Raw genomic sequence first — 19,448 nt, 5'->3', positions numbered from 1 at the left:
ATTATTTCTAGCTGCGTGCTCTCTTGTAAGAGTACTACAATTTGCAGCCGCATCTTGGTGATAAAGTGTGTTTGCCTCTGCTACAACATGAAACCTTTCTTCCAACCTGTTCCCTTCTACCGCACAGCTATCTGCAGAGACGCTGTACGAACGCTCACTTGTGACATCACTACGATTTGGAGTCATGTCCCGTTGGTACAGTGAATTTGCTGCGGCTACGCCGTAAGGTATTTCTTCCTCACCAGTTTCGGCATTGCCTATGTGAAAAGCAGGCTGGTCAGATTCTTCTTCCACGAGCACTTTGGGTGCAGTCTCCTCATAGACCGGTAGAGGGGGCGGCGCTGCAGAAGCGTATTGGTGATATTGTTCCTCCTCATCTGCATCTGACGCGTCATCGTTGTCATAGTGATGAACCTCAGCCTCTGCAACACCGTTTGTGTCCGCCTGGTGCGCTTCTGTCACGTAATGGAAACTACACTGCGTTGCTCCTTTTATCATCTCCGACCAGTGGGTTTCTCGCGATCGCAATCGTCTAAGAGGGAAGGCGTTTGGGCTCGATTCTCCTTCTCTTGACTGATCTGTCACCATGAGCAGGCTGTGATGGGGAATACAGACGGCCATAGCTTGTACCCCTATGTGCAATGTTGTACTGGTGATGTCAATGTGTTCTCCTCTCGCTCGCTGTTTTCTCCAACAAAATAATGTGGCATGACAGAGAACCACCAGAATAAAAATACCAAACAAAACTATGACCAAGACGACATATTTGTCTTGTGAGTTAGTGTTCCTAACATCACAGAATTTCTGATAAAAAGAAGGCTTAAAAACTAACCAGTAGGAACAGCAGGATTGATTTGTAGAACCTTAACAAGTGTCGGTGTTGTTTTTCCTTTGTGGTAAAAAGTCGTCGGATGGGGAAATTGTCGTGTTTTGTCCCTTTGTCTCCTTCATTGGGTGAATGAGGCACAGTAGCAGATCACTATAAAATGTTTTCGTGCTACCCTGCATACTTGCTTCATTTGTGTAAATGCCCGAGTCTTCCGCGGTGAAGTCTTCAACCGCGAACGGTTTGGTGGCAGGTTTGACTAAATGGCGGCCTGTCGGGGTGTTCCAGAAGAATGAATCAACAAGGTTGTCATAAAGAAACAAAGGTAGAATAAAGGAAATGTGCTTAGGTACGTAGAAAGTGGTGGGGACAACACCAAAGTTCTTGTGATGACTTTTGAGTAGGAAATGCCTTTCGACGAAAGTGCGATTATGTTCGGTGTTGATAATGTAAGGTGTAATAATGGGCCATTTATCCATATTAGCAATATTTAACTCGTCATCATGGCTGCCTTGTGCATCGCTACAGTGCAAAGGGTTCCCCTGTAACTGATAAGTTGTGGACGGGTGTGCAGATTTAAGATCTTGGGGTATGTGACTAATGTTGTTGACCCTAAGCAGCACTGACAAAGGTTGTTTACTCGGAATCAGCTTGATTGCCTGCATGGGAACCGATGAAAGTCGATTCCCGGAAAGTTCCAGGAACTCCAGACTTGCCAGACCGTGGAACGCGCGTTCTGATACAGAAGAAACCAGGTTGTTGGAGAGGAACAGATCCCAAAGGGCGGAAAGATCAGAAAAGATGAAGTCACGAGGGAAAACGATGTAGTTTCTGTCCAGATCCAGAATGCGAAGCTTGTCCAGACGTTGGAAGGTTTGCGGGAATAAATCCTTTACCCGATTGTTGTCGATAAACAGATACCATATGTACGGGGTTGTGCTTAATGAGTCCAGGTGGGATATTTTATTGTTTGACAACTTGACAGAATAGACGTCTGGTGTAATGACGTCTATCGGGACCTGCGTCAAGTTACGGCCGGTATAATGAACGGTCTTCCCAACAGTGATTGTTAGCAGAGTTAAGAGAATGAAAATGCAAGTTGCGGATTCCATTTTGTATAGCGGTATTATCATATTCTGCAGGTAAAGGTCTCCTATAGCAACAGATAAACATAGAATAGATTAATGAATTTATTTATTTATTTATATTTATTAAACTTTACAGAAAAAGTTCTGCAAGGTGTGGGTAACAGGATATACCTTTACATGACCCACACCTCCAGCAACAGTTAAAATCATAACAATGAACAATAGAGAAAGGGCAAATAAAAACAAAGAACTTTACATAGAGGTATTCTAACTAAAAACGGCAAGAAATATATGAACCTTTTCCTTAATTGTAACATACAGTCTAATTTGATGACGGTAGAAGTACAGAATAAACTTTTCTTACAAATAAGGCCACTCAATTTTATGGATGACATCCGCGCGCGTTGATTTTTGCCTCTTATAAAAAATCTACCCAAATGTCACCCAAAAGCGGCCTGGTCAATCTGGATTGTTGCCAGAGGACCTGCTCTCCAAGGTAAGGGTATGGGGCAAAAGTAACTGTTCCCTCTTTATACAAGAACTGCAATAAAACATTGATTCTGTCTTACAGTCTTACTGGAGATGAACATTAACAAGACAAACCAAGCCTGGGAAAGAATGGACTGGAGGTTTATCCTGTGATTTAGTGGTACTTTTGCTTTTGTTTGATTTTCTTTTTTTTTCGCCCTTTCGCATTAGTTTTGGGGTTGTCAGAAGATGTCATTCATAAAATTAAGTCAGTGCGGCCTAAATAATTGATTCACAATTTACAGGCACGAAAAGCTACCCATTGTTTCCTTCATAATACGATATAGATTTATAGCAAATTCATGCCCATGACGCTTATTGAAACTGAACAAAATTAAATACTAACGTACTACCATTACATTGTCATTGAACACAGAATAACTACAAGTCAGGTAAATAATCTTAATTCTAAACATACTTAGATTAAGTCAATGAATGTACGTACATGAAGTATACAGAATATGGCTTCACAAAGGGGACATTCACAAATGAAATGTGTTTCAAGTTAATTTCCCATGTGATATTTATTCAAGTTACTCTAGCACTTTACTGTGAAGATATTTGACGTTAGGTTTTCAAAATGCTTAGAATGGCACAAATTGATAAACTCATCTGCAAGTTACCTGATTGTGCAGGGTTGGGCTGATGTAGGACCTGACTCTCTTCCTCAGCTTGCCGTTGTGGTACCGTCAACGTATGTCTGGCAGAAAAGAGCTGTTCCAGACCTATCAACATATTGCGATGCATTTAAAAATCTACTGACCCGCGGTCAGTAAAGACCATGTGATGTTTTCACAAAGGGACACTAAATAAGTCATTCTTTTCTACGAAACAGCTCCTCCAAAATTGTCTGCGCACATGTCTCGACCATGAAACTAACATTTATTTTGAAAGACGGTCTGAAAAGAAATTGTAGAAAGTAACCTAAATCGTAACCTACGTCATAGAAATGACTTTTGTTTACTTTTACTTTTCATGTACTTGTTTCTGACGTGAAAAATTATAATCTTGTTTCAAGATGACTTGCAGATTTGAGGGTAAATATCATCTTATATAAGCAGTTCTAAAACAAACAAAAAATACGAGATAAACGATTGCATGTTTACGTCATCACGTTGCCCTACAGGAGACTTATTACATGTCCATCTTTCTGGGAACAGGGCAAGGCTATCACGGTCCGAACAAGTGCACAACACTTGCAAAACACGTGCACATCGACTCCCTACAAAAGGTACGTATCACGTATCAAGTAGATCACGTGTATGAAATCATGGGCTAGTGATACTGATGAAGGCTGCAGAGATTTATTTATTCATTTATTGAGAATGCAGAAAACGCAATACACGGCAAACAACCCAGGCAGCGTCGCTGATATTGGGTGACAACACATACAATACACATTTACAGTTCTCATTGAAAACACATGATTAACTCAAATCTGAAACTAGATCACGCGTATGAAAGCATGGGTCAGTCATACTGATAAAGCCTGCAGAGATAACTCAAACTAATTACTCGCTTTGTGTTCAATTAAATGTTCCACTTAACGTTGTAATAGGTATGACGGGCGGACATAGTCTGCTGTTTATGTCATGTTCATTCGGTCAAAAAAATTGCATCCGTGTGCTCATCAAGTTTTGAACGTTAGAATAAAGTTTTCGACCATACTCTCTACAAAGCATGCGAAGTTATTCTCCATGCAGGGGTTGGGTCACAGAGACAGTAGTGGGTGGGCTTGAGATTTTTACTAGGCTTAAAGCTCTGTTGAGGGAATCCCTACCACTACCACTATCTCCGTGACCCAACCTCTGCTTCGAGAATGCAAAACATACAAAAAGAGAACACGTATGCCCGAGAATATTGAAGAAAAAAATTCCAAAGTCAAAGAACAAAAATTGAGAATACACTGGGCGGTTTACCGTGCTCTGTGTATTATATCATTTGTTCACCCTTCCTGACCACCAAGATCACACAATGAACGGCAGATTTTTAAGAACCTTTTTTTCACACGTTTGTATAATTTTTGGGTTTCCCAAAGGATGTCAATCATACGATTGATATCCACCGGCCTTGAGGCCTCTCACAGGTGGCTGGATAATATGTCACTTTCAGTCATGATAACTTCACTCTTCCTGTCCAGCAGATTTTTCATCTGTAAAGCTTCCCTACAAAACTGGTGGATTGAATCCTCCAGCTCAGCAAGACCGACAAATACGCTCAGTTGTATGTCTTCGTTTTTGTAGCTACGGCTTACGTCCTCTAGGTGTTTCTGTAGGTGTTTTTGGACGGTTAAGTCGTCCATAGCGTAGATTGTAACGGACATCATCCTCACTGCAGCGGTTGGATACGAGTTGGAAAGACTCAGACTAGCTTCTCCCTTGTAGTTTAACATGTAAATATTATTCTGTGCTTGTAGAATCTTCAAATTGGCGGGGCACAGGCTGAACGGGTCCCAGTCTACCAGTATGATGGGTTTGCCGTCGTGACTACCGCAAGCTCCCTCGGGAAGCCATTTCTGTACAGCCGCGCAGAAGTCGTCGTCTGCGGTCTGTAGAGGCACGACGTCCGGTAAGCCGGTCGTGTCCAGTTGAGCCAGCTTAGCGGGGTTCTGTCGCCACCACAGGTTGGCTCCGCCCTTGTATTCTACGTAGGGCTAAAAAGTGAAGAAAGTGACCTAAATTTCAGATTGAATCGATCCAGTACTTCACATGATGAGATGTTTTTACTGTAGAGCAATAGCCATGCTTACCTCTTCGAGTGCACATGAGCAGCAATAGAAATTATGCGTAATATGTCAAAGATTACGGCCCCTGAGACATAAACAAATCACGTCTGGACAGTGCAGTGAAAATCAAGACAATGGACGAGACAGTTTTCTACAAGTCAGCTGCAATTCCTGTCATGGCACAATTTTGCGCACTCGGAACCGTGATCATGCTTATTGTAAACTGTAAAATGTAAACTTACCATGCAGAAAACTTCTGGCATGCCTTTTATATGTCTCCTTGTAAAGACGCTAGCAGTGGATGCCGTGGCTCGTTTATACCTGGCTGTCGGACGGTTCTGTCGGATCCAGGCGTCTTGATACTGCTCCAACTTCCCGATGACGCGCTTCCCTCTCCAGGCAGGAGCAACTCTCGCTGACGTACTGATGAAGGCCTTTCCTTCCTCCGTGATTGTTGCCACTAGGAGGCCTACCTAAGAAAGCACAGGATCCACAGCACGAAAACAAGTATTTAAGCTAAGTTTCAGACATACGTATAAATCCCTTAAAGGCGGAGATATTTTTCAGCAGATTTTAAGATCTATTAAAGGCATCGGAAACATACATCTGGCCTTTACGTAAGATTTCAGCGTTTGTAAATGTAACTTAATATGTCGTTTTTCTTTCCGTGAATTTTACAATGTATTTTAGTATGCCGAAAAGACAACTTAAATGTCTCAAAAAGTTAACCGTAAACTGCCAAAACTGGATATATCCGGCACACATATACATGCCCTATGTGCCGTGCACGGTTATAACCGGATAGCGTATTCCCCCGAAGAAGCAACTTTGCGCGCGTGTAGCGCACGAACCCCGGAAGTCACTTCGGCCTTGTTCGGGTGCCTCTTTTCGGGGGTCAGCGGCCAACCCTGGCACTAAAGCATTTCATAGAACTCAAACTCTGGCAGTTTAAGGGTTAAGAATGCATGTGGGTGTTTATACATGTGTGTTTTGTGTGCTATGCGTTTGTGGGGATTTCATTCTCTTCGCCAAGAAGAGTATGAGATTGCTTGACTTGGGTCTGTATGTAGGTCAACAGCATATAACTCGAGAAATTGTGGATGGAACTTTGTGATTTTTGGTAGGTGTGTAGCAGTTGTCGAAAGGAATGCCAAGTTTGAAAACGGTTTACCTGGCGTTTTCCTACGGTACTGCAGCGAGCTTGGTATGTTTTTTGCGGTTTGTTTTTGGCAGCATAAGTCAAAATCTAGCTGGGCGATTTTCACGAAACTTGGTAGGTGTGTAGCGGTTTTGGAGAGGAAGGTCAAGTGCGAAAATGGTTTACCTGGCTCTTACCTATGGTGCTGTAGCGGGATTTGTATGTAAGTGCGTTTGTCTGTAAGCAAGATAACTCGAGAACCCTTGAATGGATCCTGATTATATTTGTTAGGTGGATTGGGGTTAGGAAAACGAAGGTCAAGTTCGATAATGGGCACCCTAGTGGCTGCCTAAGGTGCTGCAGCAAAACTTTTAATTTTGGCACTTCGTGTTCTGGACATGCTGTGGTCATGATTTTTGAGTGGTAGATAGCCCTTGAAACAGAGAGTAAGTGCTGTGAGTTTGGACCCCCTAGCGGCTTTTTGGGAACTGCAGGCACCGATTTCCGTTCAAACTTTGGACGAGGATAACTTGAGAACGTGTAAACAGATCATCAGGATTTTCGGTATGTAGATAGAATGAGTGATGACTTATACAATGTAATACTAATTATGCAAATTAGTAGCTTATTTGCATAATTAATGAGGAAAGTTCATAAATCCATGCCAACAGCATATAACTCAAGAAGCTGTGTATGGATTTTCATGATATTTAGTATTTAAGTAGCGGCTGCGGAAAGGAAGGTTGTGTTCGAAAATAGTTGACGTAGCATTTTCCGTTAGGACGGTAGCAGGCCGAGTGTGTGCGTCCTTTTGTTTGTGGAATGCATAACTCGAGAAGCCTTGAAAAAATCCTGATGATATTTGGTAGGTGGGTAGGGGTCAGGAAAACGAAGATAAATTATGATAGTGGGCCCCCTAGCGGCTTCCTAAGGTACTGCAGCAAAACTTATTAACAGAAATAAACTGTGCTCTATATATCTCATTTTGACCTATATCTATGGACACAGCTGTTATACAGATGGTTTGCAGGAGGACGCCCTTACACTGGGGACAAAGTCTAAATTGACAAGCATGAAATTCTGATTGACCAGGGATGCTACCAGGTCATCTGTCAGGTCACAGTCTGGTTTTGGTAATGTTTGTGTGTTTGTGAGGAACAATAAGACCTTAAAGTCTTAAATAAAGGCATGATTATTTGGCGAAGAGATGGGTTCGTTGAACTCTAGTTCTTGCATAAGTTAGTCAATGGTGAATATCACAATGCATGAATTATGTACATGTTGTAAGTCATTTGTATAAAATTTACAAAAGTTCTCAATATTTCATGGAGGTATGAATTCGCCGAAGTCTAGGTATTTTTGCGACACTTGGCAGCGATCAGAATACAAGAAGAAACTAAGCTGCAAGATCTAAGGTATGTACTATCCTATGAATATTGTAGCAGTACTTTATGTTGTACATGCATGTTTAGGACCACCGTCTTAAGTTGTAAGTGAAAATTGTTTTGACGTGTTTTTTTTCTGTTCGTTTACAACTGTTATGTATTTAGTACACTCCTTTAGGCCACAGCAAGTAAATTTCATGGATGGCATCTTCTGCAGACTGCAAAAATAGTGCGATAGGGCGAAAAAAAAACAAGATGGGTGAAAAGATAAAACCAAGATGGCTACATTTTCAAAAATAGGCACCATAAAGTTGTGATGACTGTCAGTTGTAACAAGAATTAAAGGGGCAAAATATGGTATTAGAGCCAACAAGGCATTCATTCCTGTTTTCAAGACATGTACAGGTGTGGTAAAAGTGACACTAGTGTGGTAGACTGGCATCACCAACAAAGTTGGTAACCACACTCATGGCTTCCATATTGGTGTCACTTTTACATCTATCCAATAAGTTTCATTTCTACAACTACAGGCCTGGGTACCTCGCATTTCCTCATTTTGGTACTTTATCGTCATGGTCACCATCCCTGCAGAAGAAAAAAATTCTTGTTTTTTTTCTGAAATCAGGCGAAAATTAAAAGCGCGCGCTGATGTCATCCATAAAATATACTTGCTGTGGCCTTACGTTTGGGACGGTATTGCTAACACCGCATGAAGCAATAACTGTTACAAGTATACTGTAAATGCAGAAATGTTCGCAGTGGATTAATGTTCGCGGTTTTCGCGCTGACCACTTTACCGCGAATTTAAAACCACCGCGAACATTTTTCTATTATGGTATTAGACTGCAGTCTATGGTGTTACCGCGAACTTAAATCCACCGCGAAAAGTCCCCTTTCCCGCTACCGCGAAATTAAATCTCCGTGAACTTAAATGCATTTACAGTATTATGTAAATACTACAGATGTATTTACGTATCGGGCCACTAACCAGCGACCCTGACAGCTGCCTTGCTATGTGAACCAGTACTGTAAGAATTGCCCTAATTGAGGTGACAGACGGGGGAAATTAAACAACAGTTGTGTAGCGTTATATACATTTGGTATGATACTTTGTAATCCAAACTCACCACTTGTGTTCCCGCCACCGCCAGGAAAACCGTGGTGTCAGGATCATCAATGAAGGAGTGAAAGAACTCCGGCAGGTAGTCGGTGTCGCTATAGATGTCCTTAGACATGCGCATTACGGCGTCGTAGTCATCGTGTGAAGCGAGACGAAATAAAAGATTTGGACTCTGCTCTGTCATGACGAACTGGGGGAGGGGGGCTCAATGGAACGGTTGTACTACATGTAGTTCATGTTCTTGTTGTTTGCCCGAGACAAATACCGCGTGCAGATGGCTTACAACTTGTAAGGAAACGGAACTCTTCCTTGTTCTGGGTGACAGAAACTCTTCTCTGTAGCTGTCTTGTGATGGAACAGAATGTCAGAGAGCCCTGTCACGGCTAACGTAGCCCCGTTCATACAACTTTACGTGCAGTATAAAGGTCAAGTGACGTCACGCACGTTTCGGGTCAAGGGTAAGGTAGGGTCGATTACACTGTGTCCGCCTGGTAGCAGAAAATAGATGTTCTTATCAACATATTATGATGCATTTACAAATCCAGCTATAGCCCGCGGTCATTGGCCAGTTATGATCATGTGATGTTTTCACATTTTATAATGTCCTTCTTTCTACGAAACAGCTTCTCCTAAATTGCCTGTGAAACAAATTTGAAACAAAATTGAAACTTTTCCCTTTCCCTTAAATTGTGTACAACAACAGAGAGTAACTAGATATATCGCATTTATACATAAAAATGGCCATTCCTTATTTTTCCTGAACTTGATTCTGACAATCAAATAGCATTCAATCTCTACAACATAGTCGACATTGTCCTGTCGGACAGTTCCCTTAATAATAGTATGCACTTATTAGATATTCATTTTTTTTTAATTCCGTAAAGTTGAATAGGTGGGATTAGTGAAATAGTTAGTGCTCAATCATATTAGCGATGATAATTGGCGATTCACCATGGTTGGAAGACACAAGACTCATATTTGAGTTTACATCGTCCAGCTGGTCAGTTCCCTTATTGTATACGCTTCATTAATTATTAATTTTTCAAATTCATAAAATTGAAAAGGTGGGATTAGTGGGAAATGTAGCAGTCATACTAGCGATGGTGATAATTACCTTACTTGTGACATTTTATATTCTGACTTTTGATCACCGCATGTCTGGAACATATCAACGTAGTGTATGAGTATGAGTATGGTCCAGTAGGCAGTTCGATAATAGTATATTCTTCACTAGCGCTATCAATTATTAATTTTTTTTTAATTCAGAAAAGTTGAATAGGTGGGGACAGAGGGCACAATCGTTTTATTTCACGAACTTGCTCAGTACAATGCCACATGTACATGGGTCACTTTTGGAAAATGAACTAATGCTAACTGTAGCAACATCTCTTTCCCCAATTGAAAGTCAGGTATCAAGCATGACTTAAGCTATATAAAGGGCACAACCCGCCGTACGTTCAATTCGTCCGTACGTTGTTTTTGGGAGGCCACGTCCGCCCGTACTGGCACGTCGCCCGTACTGGCACGTACGTACGGGGGCGAATCCGCAGCCCGATGACACACAAAGTTTTGCCTGCACGTAAAGTTCCACGGCGTGCCTGCGTGCTCCAAAATCCGTCGGATTCCCTACGAGTTCGTACGGAGGCGGTACTTAGTACTTACGGATCCCAAATGTTTGCTCACGTTTTGGCACGTAGACAGCGCGTATTTGCACGCACGGCGCATTGTTCCCTTAGCTTTACTGGCTCAATACGCAAGGCAGGTGTTACGAGGCTGTTTGGCAAATTCCCTACAATGGGCCCGTAATGGTTTTGCTCCACTCACACCGGGTAGGGCTTCTACTCTTTTCAAGTGAAAAGTGTGGCGGGTTCATTAACCTAAAAAAAGGTGTGGCTCTTCTCAAACACCGGACCTTAACATTTCGTCATATGTATGTCTGGAGCGCACGTAGACTTAATATGCGCATGACTCGAAATTGTCAACTCGGGCATTTCCCTATGCCCGATAGTATGTTATTATATGTATTACTGAGCGTCATAACAAATATTCAAAATATGATATATGCTAAATGATATAATGTACATCACTTTCATTTTTCATGATCCTTACCTCTTCCCTCATGGCCTCATTAGAAAGCGGTCTGTACGCCGATTTTATCTCCACATGAATGTATAAGGGTGAAAATAAACAAACTTACAAACCCCTCAATTCAACAGTTCGAAGAGTTATAACAAATTACCCTGGTCTGTGCTAAAACCATACTGATTGCCTAAGCGCAGGCAGTTTGGGGCTTCAAAAACCTTTGAAAAAAGTCTATTGTCTGACCAAGACACGCTGTCCCGCCTCAGATCATTGTTCGTAACGACAAAACGCTTATCGCTTGGGCTTTTTGTACAGCTAGCAATTGTACATGGTCCGGTGGGTTGTACTGGGCGGCATTAATTATTCATATTTCAATTTGATAAGATGTGCACAGCAGGGTGGGAGTGTGAACAAGAGAAGCCATCGTACTTGTGGTGAAGATAATTGGCCGAGTTTTGACATTTGATGATGCGTTGCTATGGCATTTCTTGTCTGGAACACACCTACTATTTGGTATATGAGGGGGCATTCACCAGTGCAGTGGAACAGTTTTCAGAACTCTTTACTATGGCTATGACACTCAACCTTCCACAGGACTAGTATTATTGCCTTTCTGTTACTTTTTTATGATTTCCGAGAAGGGTAGCCTTGTGTAGTAGGTCTCTGTCGGGTAAACAACGTTTCTGTAACGCCATAAGGTAACGTCGTCTCAGTACTGTCAGCGGGACTGACCGATAAACCGTCCGCCCAGCCCCGCGCGGGTGTGGTAAGATGGCGGCACAACTTTCCTGGGCTAAGATCATCTGCTGGCTGGTGTTTGCCACAGGTAGGAATTGCATCTATTTTAAGGTTGCGCTTCAAGACAAACGGGTCGTGATATACAAACAGGGAGATAGATACTTTGAGGATAAGATGGCGGCACAACTTTCCTGGGCTAAGATCATCTGCTGGCTGGTGTTTGCCACAGGTAGGGCTTGTATCTATTTTAAGGTTGCGCTTCAAGACAATTACGGGTCGTGATATATAAAACAGGGAGATAGATACCTTTAGGATAAGATGGCGGCACAACTTTACTAAGCTACGATTATCTACTGGCTGATGTTTGCAACAGGTACGTACAGCACTTTTAATACTTGTAGTTTCCAAAGACGGTTCGTGAAAGACATAAGGCCACAGCAAGCAAATTCATGGATGGCATCCTATTCAGACTGCAGAAATAGTGAAATAGTGCAAAAAGAACAAGAGTCGTACAAGAAAATCTTTTTTTTTTAATAAGATACTACTTTTTCTGAAATCAGGTGAAAATTAATGAGCACGTGGATGCCATCCATAGAATGTACTTGCTGTGGCTTAAACATGGAGATAGATACCTTGTGGATAAATTGAGGATGAATACTTGTAGACGTCTCACTGACTGTTGTAACAACCTCTTCTCACTCCTGTAGGGATGGGTACCGGTACAGAAAATTCAGGTCCAGGTCCGGTTCAGGTCCGGTTCAGGTCCAGAGGATCAGGTCCAGGTCCTGACCTGAACCTGGACCTGATACAGTATATGAAAACTTGTGAATGGACGATACTCAAAACAATGGCACATTTCGCCACAAAGAAATCTGTTTTGTGGAGTATTCGACTCCCATTGTCGTTTGAAAATCCTACACTAGGGCTAACTGTCTCTGTACGATTGACTGTAAAATGTGGTAGAATGACTATAGAGTCTACTTTACTTCGCCCTTGTTATTTTCTTCGACCGGTAAGGCCCAAAACGTGTGATAGCCTGATCATATAATCTGTTCATTTTCCAATCGCATGGTCTTTTTAGCGAATGCCCACAAACGCCCACTCTAGAGAAGTCCGCGCTGCACGAATCTAATTTTTTTTGCTTGGAATATGTCCACGTTGTGCTCCCATGTATTAATCCTGAGTTTCAAGTCAATCCGTTGACCCGAAGTGACATAAATCAAAGTTTTCGATTCTCGATGGTCTTTTTAGCGAACGCCCAGCAAAATGTCTTTTTAGCGAATGCCCACTATATCCACAAAAATATCGGCCGTCGCGCAACGACACCTAAACCTACCGCCACAAACATGTTCAAGATGGTGTCCCATTGATGTGTACGGAGTTTCCGTGCTTTACAAGCATTTTAGGTCCCTGTTTTTGGTCAAAATGTACGGCGACGATACTACCATACTTTAACTATAGCAATTCAAAATGGCGGGCACTAGTCATGTGACCTCCTTGCGGGACTGTTCTATAAGTATCGCGGGAGGGACTGTTGTAGCATAGCTTCTCATACAACCATTTTAGAGTGAATTCTGAACAAGATTTTCATTTCATAGTGCTATCATCTGACTGATATTTACAATGTGGTCATTTTTTCTGTGCTAGTATTACCCAGGTTTGAGGAACTTAGTGCAAATTTGGATATTGATTCACCTCAGTGCCCAATTAATGTACGAAAGGCTCAGACACATCAGTGTTATAAACCTGAATAGGGGCAGGTAACCAATACTAGAAAAACATAGCTATTTATTATTAACAATACTATTTACATTATAATAATAACTCTTCACCAAACTGGACTTTTCTTATCTTTATTTATCACAGAAACATTGTTACAATGAGGATTTGATTAGATGAGTATCTGTTACAGTGTGTACAAACTTATTTCAAATACAAAAATGTATTTCGTTTCACTTCCTAAATATTTTTAAAGTATTGGAAGAAGTTGACACATAAACAATATTAATTGCATTATTTATGTGCAGTAAAATGTGACCACATGCTATCAATAGCCTAATAAAATGTTGGAACATGGCACAAGCGGGCTCCCCTTCTGAGTACAGAAAGGAAATGTTTTATAACATTTAGTTATGACGTAGAAAATTTCAATTGTAAAATTTACCTTTATTAACATTTACAAACAAATTGTTTTTTTCTCTTCTTAATAAATGACAACAATAAAGGGTAAGTAAGGTGTGTTTCCTTTTATAACAGGCCAGGTAAGACGCCGAAAAGGTAAGTAAGGTGTGTTTCCTTTTATAGCAGACCAGGTAAGACACCGTACAGGTGAGTAAGGTGTATTTCCTTTCATTACAGACCAGGTAAGACACCGTACAGGTGAGTAACGTGTATTTCCTTTCATTACAGACCAGGTAAGACACCGTACAGGTGAGTAACGTGTATTTCCTTTGATTACAGACCAGGTAAGACACCGCACAGGTGAGTAAGGTGTGTTTCCTTGAATACAGGCCAGGTAAGACACCTTACAGGTGAGCAACGTGTATTTCCTTTCATTACAGACCAGGTAAGACACCGTACAGGTGAGTAACGTGTATTTCCTTTCAATACAGACCAGGTAAGACACCGTACAGGTGAGTAAGGTGTGTTTCCTTGACTACAGGCCAGGTAAGACACCATACAGGTAAGTAAGGTGTGTTTCCTTTTATAACAGACCAGGTAAGACACCGTACAGGTGAGTAACGTGTATTTCCTTTGATTACAGACCAGGTAAGACACCGTACAGGTGAGTAACGTGTGTTTCCTTGACTACAGGCCAGGTAAGACACCATACAGGTAAGTAAGGTGTGTTTCCTTTTATAACAGACCAGGTAAGACACCGTACAGGTGAGTAACGTGTATTTCCTTTGATTACAGACCAGGTAAGACACCATACAGGTGAGTAACGTGTATTTCCTTTGTTCACAGACCAGGTAAGACACCGTACAGGTGAGTAACGTGTATTTCCTTTGTTTACAGACCAGGTGAGACAACATACAGGTGAGTAACGTATATTTACTTTGATAACAGGCCAGGTAAGACACCATACGGGTGAGTAACGTGTATTTCCTTTGATGACAGACCAGGTAAGACACCGCACAGGTGAGTAAGGTGTGTTTCCTTTGTCTATAGACCAGATAGGGTATTACACAGGTGAGTAAGGCGTCTTTTCTTTGCCTATAGACCAGATAGGGTATTAAACAGGCGAGTAAAGCAACTTTCCTTTGCCTGTAGACCAGATAGGGTATTATACAGGTAAGTAAGATGTCTTTACTTTGCCTATAGACCAGACAGGGTATTATACAGGTGAGTAAAGCAACTTTCCTTTGCCTATATACTACCATATAGGCCATTATACAGGTGAGTAAAGCGTCTTTCCTTTGCGTATAGACCAGATAGGTATTAAACAGGTGAGTAAAGCAACTTACTTACCTGTATAATGCCCTATCTGGTCTATAGGCAAAGGAAAGACGCCTTACTCATCTGTGCGGTGTCTTACCTGGTCTGTAATCAGAGCAAATACACGTTACTCACCTGTACGGTGTCTTACCTGGTCTGTTATAAAAGGAAACGTACCTTACTTACCTGTATGGTGTCTTACCTAGTCTGTAGTCAAGGAAACACACCTTACTCACCTGTACGGTGTCTTACCTGGTCTGTAATTAAAGGAAATACACGTTACTCACCTGTACGGTGTCTTACCTAGTCTGTGAACAAAGGAAATACACGTTACTCACCTGTATGGTGTCTTACCTGGTCTGTAATCAAAGGAGATACACGTTACTCACCTGTACGGTGTCTAACCTGGTCTGTTATAAAAGGAAACACACCTTACTTACCTGTATGGTGTCTTACCTGGCCTGTAGTCAAGGAAACACACCTTACTCACCTGTACGGTGTCTTACCTGGTCTGTAATCAAAGGAATTACACGTTACTCACCTGTACGGTGTCTTACCTGGTCTGTAATGAAAGGAAATACACGTTGCTCACCTGTAAGGTGTCTTACCTAGTATGTAGTCAAGGAAACACACCTTACTTACCTGTACGGTGTCTTACCTGGTCTGCTATAAAAGGAAACACACCTTACTTACCTGTACGGCGTCTTACCTGGCCTGTTATAAAAGGAAACACACCTTACTTACCTGTATTGTTGTCATTTATTAAGAAGAGAAAAAAACAATTTGTTTGTAAATGTTAATAAAGGTACATTTTACAATTGAAATTTTCTACGTCATAACTATATGTTATAAAACATTTCCTTTCTGTACTCAGAAGGGGAGCCCGCTTGTGCCATGTTCCAACATTTTATTAGGCTATTGATAGCATGTGGTCACATTTTACTGCACATAAATAATGCAATTAATATTGTTTATGTGTCAACTTCTTCCAATACTTTAAAAATATTTAGGAAGTGAAACGAAATACATTTTTGTATTTGAAATAAGTTTGTACACACTGTAACAGATACTCATCTAATCAAATCCTCATTGTAACAATGTTTCTGTGATAAATAAATTTTTAAAGATAAGAAAAGTCCAGTTTGGTGAAGAGTTATTATTATAATGTAAATAGTATTGTTAATAATAAATAGCTATGTTTTTCTAGTATTGGTTACCTGCCCCTATTCAGGTTTATAACACTGATGTGTCTGAGCCTTTTGTACATTAATTGGGCACTGAGGTGAATCAATATCCAAATTTGCACTAAGTTCCTCAAACCTGGGTAATAATACTAGCACAGAAAAAATGACCACATTGTAAATATCAGTCAGATGATAGCATTATGAAATGAAATCTTGTTCAGAATTCACTCTAAAATGGTTGTATGAGAAGCTATGCTACAACAGTCCCTCCCGCGATACTTATAGAACAGTCCCGCAAGGAGGTCACATGACTAGTGCCCGCCATTTTGAATTGCTATAGTTAAAGTATGGTAGTATCGTCGCCGTACATTTTGACCAAAAACAGGGACCTAAAATGCTTGTAAAGCACGGAAACTCCGTACACATCAATGGGACACCATCTTGAACATGTTTGTGGCGGTAGGTTTAGGTGTCGTTGCGCGACGGCCGATATTTTTGTGGATATAGCGGGCATTCGCTAAAAAGACATTTTGCTGGGCGTTCGCTAAAAAGACCATCGAGAATCGAAAACTTTGATTTATGTCACTTCGGGTCAATGGATTGACTTGAAACTCAGGATTAATACATGGGAGCACAACGTGGACAAATTCCAAGCAAAAAAAATTAGATTCGTGCAGCGCGGACTTCTCTAGAGTGGGCGTTTGTGGGCATTCGCTAAAAAGACCCTCCCTTTTCCAATCGGTCCAACATCCGGTCCACAAAATTTTTTTAGGTCCCGCTTTTCTGGACCGGTCCAATGAGAAAAACCGGTTTTGTACCGGTACACCGTACCGGTACCCAGCCCTACACTCTTGGTATTTCCTCTGCTCCCATTGGTTCTCCAGTCTTGTCTTAAAGGTGTTTACACTGTAAGCACAGCAACTACACTGGGCACGGAAGGACTGTCTTTCAAATTTCATTCCTGGTTTCAGTTGTATTAAGTTAAGCGTTGTTAAGCGACTCGGGTGCATTCTTGCTAGAGTTGGCCTTTTGGTTCAATAACTCAGGTCAAATGTTTGTATAACTGTCTCTGACTCTAAGATATCGTATAAGCAGTCATATTTTCCAAACATGGATTTGAAATTTTGGCTGGGAGTATATAGCTTTATCCATATAAGATAATGTCCTGATAAGCATGTCGATTTTTGTCCTGTAATTTTCTGTAATGTAGTTTATGTTACTGAAAATTATAAAAGGGTTTTAGGACAGGTTAAAATATTTTTCTACTGGAAAGCTAACACATATCCAACTGCGTATACAATGGGATTTTTTACTTCTATTCTGTGACTTAGCTTGAAACACACATGGCATCAGATGTATCATAATTCTGTTGCAAAAATACTAACTGAATGCGAAATAATATGTGAGGCTTGCAATTTCGTAACGTTTACTGTAAATAACAGTTACAATGTTACAATTATACGCTCACAACAAAACGATTTTGTATTGGAGAGGAATTTTCTTTTGTTGCTCTCTTTGAAAAGTACTTGCAGCGAAATTGCATCATGAATTTTTGATGAGTCGAGGGTGTTGTTGCCAAAAGGTACGAGGGGTGATCAATAAGTTGTCGGCCTCACCTAGAAATAATAAGCACATAATATTTACAATTTCGAGAAACAACATCGTAGTATCAAGCCTTTTATCAATGTCCTCCAAACTTCATATCATTGTGGTCATTGCTTTCCAGGCAACGTCTTTTTAAAAATCAGGGGGGTAATTGGCGAGAAAAACAAGGGTGCACTGTGATCATAGTGTTGGTCGAGTTCCCTATTCTGTAAATTCTTTCAAGACATTGTCAAAATATTACAGAAGGACTCCCTTCCCATTTCAAGTAGAAAGAATTGAGTGTCTGACCTTCAGTTGACCTGCACACCTCAGGTCGCAGCTCAATTGTACATGTTTTTTCAGTTACTGAGTGTCGCATTCAAAGTGATAATCAAATTGATTTGAGTTTTGCTACTCATTCATAAAATACTTTATACTTTACATGTATGCTTCGAAATTTGAGTTGCGCACCTTTTTTCTGGTTGAGGCCGAGAACTTAATGATCACTGGTTGAGGCCGAGAACTTATTGATCAATAAAGAGTTGTACTGTCACTGCTTTTTGTATTAACAGCGCATGTAACGACAAAGTCTTACTATTTTCTTCACTCATCTGAACATGACATGATCTTAATGATAGTAATTTGTCATTCCTCAGTGACATCGACCAGGGCCCAGGGATGTGGAGGTTCCCTGACGGCCCCCTCTGGAGGACCCATGACGTCACCGAACTATCCCAGTAACTATAGCAACGATGCGACATGCGAGTGGAGCATCACGGTACCACCTGGAAGCATCATTCGTGTCATGTTTGACAGATTTGACGTTGATGCAAATGGCGACTCTCTGGCTGTCTACGATGGAGCCAGTGATACTGCCACAGAGTTACAAAGGTAATTTTCCAAACACACTATTAGACAATATTCTGATAGGACTTTACACATATAATTTATTATATTCTATGGAAGAGGACACCGAAGAGAAGTGGTTGTATGTCAAAACTAACTCAGATTCCTTAAAAACAAGCAAACATTATGCTGCAACAACGTGTATTGTCAAGGCCAATCAGTGTGAGGCGTCCAAGTCACCAGTCTGTGAACAAGCTTCAGTTTATTCCGGATGACAGAAAAAACAGTGCCGAGGCCAGGAAACAGACTATTTTGTGTATTATCTGGATCATTATGGTTTAAAGATAGCCAACACCTACTATTTGAGTAGCCTCTTTTTACAATAATGTTTATCACTTACATTTCATTGTCACTTTTGTATCTCCTATGTTTATATCATGTATTTGCAATTAGCCTCCGAGCATGAACTTGGAAATAGATTTTAATCTGTATATTATCTTTTGATGCCCAGGTTGACAGGACAACAGACAGTCCGCCCCATCACCAGCACATCTAACATGATGTTCCTGAGGTTCACATCTGACAGCAGTATCACTCGTCAGGGGTTCCAGCTCTCCTACATAAGTAAGGTCTTTCATTACACAGCTCAAAATCTTATTTCACTGACACTGTAGTAAGATGGTGGCATCGCTGCGGCAGAGCGATTTGATGGCGAGCTCAACAAATTTCATCTATTAAAAATTGAGTCGATTTATTTCATCGATAA

General features: G+C 41.0%; 2 protein-coding genes across 2 annotated transcripts in view; one reads left to right on the top strand and one right to left on the bottom strand.

Moving 5' to 3' along the window:
• LOC118404793 (histidine N-acetyltransferase-like) overlaps window positions 1-19,448 on the top strand; it is a 38,133-nt gene that overhangs the window by 10,255 nt on the left and 8,430 nt on the right. The window lies entirely within an intron of this gene.
• On the bottom strand, window positions 3,733-9,256 carry LOC118404794 (probable N-acetyltransferase 16). The gene is made up of 3 exons (XM_035804139.1): window positions 8,818-9,256; window positions 5,410-5,640; window positions 3,733-5,095 (listed from the first exon to the last, which is right to left on the bottom strand). Exons 1-3 carry the CDS (start codon window positions 8,992-8,994, stop codon window positions 4,523-4,525), a joined length of 981 nt encoding a protein of 326 aa, XP_035660032.1. The 5' UTR covers window positions 8,995-9,256; the 3' UTR covers window positions 3,733-4,522.

The sequence above is a fragment of the Branchiostoma floridae genome, chromosome 17 (genome assembly GCF_000003815.2).
Source record: "Branchiostoma floridae strain S238N-H82 chromosome 17, Bfl_VNyyK, whole genome shotgun sequence".
NCBI classification, from domain to species: Eukaryota; Metazoa; Chordata; class Leptocardii; order Amphioxiformes; family Branchiostomatidae; genus Branchiostoma; species Branchiostoma floridae.
Note: the sequence above shows the minus strand (reverse complement) of the source record. Positions and strands in the feature narration are given on the sequence as shown.

Bases quoted from the DNA above. Each gene is read 5' to 3' on its own strand.
- LOC118404794 (XM_035804139.1), bottom strand. From the start codon at position 8,994: ATGACAGAGCAGAGTCCAAATCTTTTATTTCGTCTCGCTTCACACGAT. The intron at 5,641-8,817 runs GTGAGTTTGGAT...GTGCTTTCTTAG, and splicing joins CGGTGGCGGGAACACAAGTG to GTAGGCCTCCTAGTGGCAAC. The intron at 5,096-5,409 runs GTAAGTTTACAT...TTCACTTTTTAG, and splicing joins TGCCAGAAGTTTTCTGCATG to CCCTACGTAGAATACAAGGG.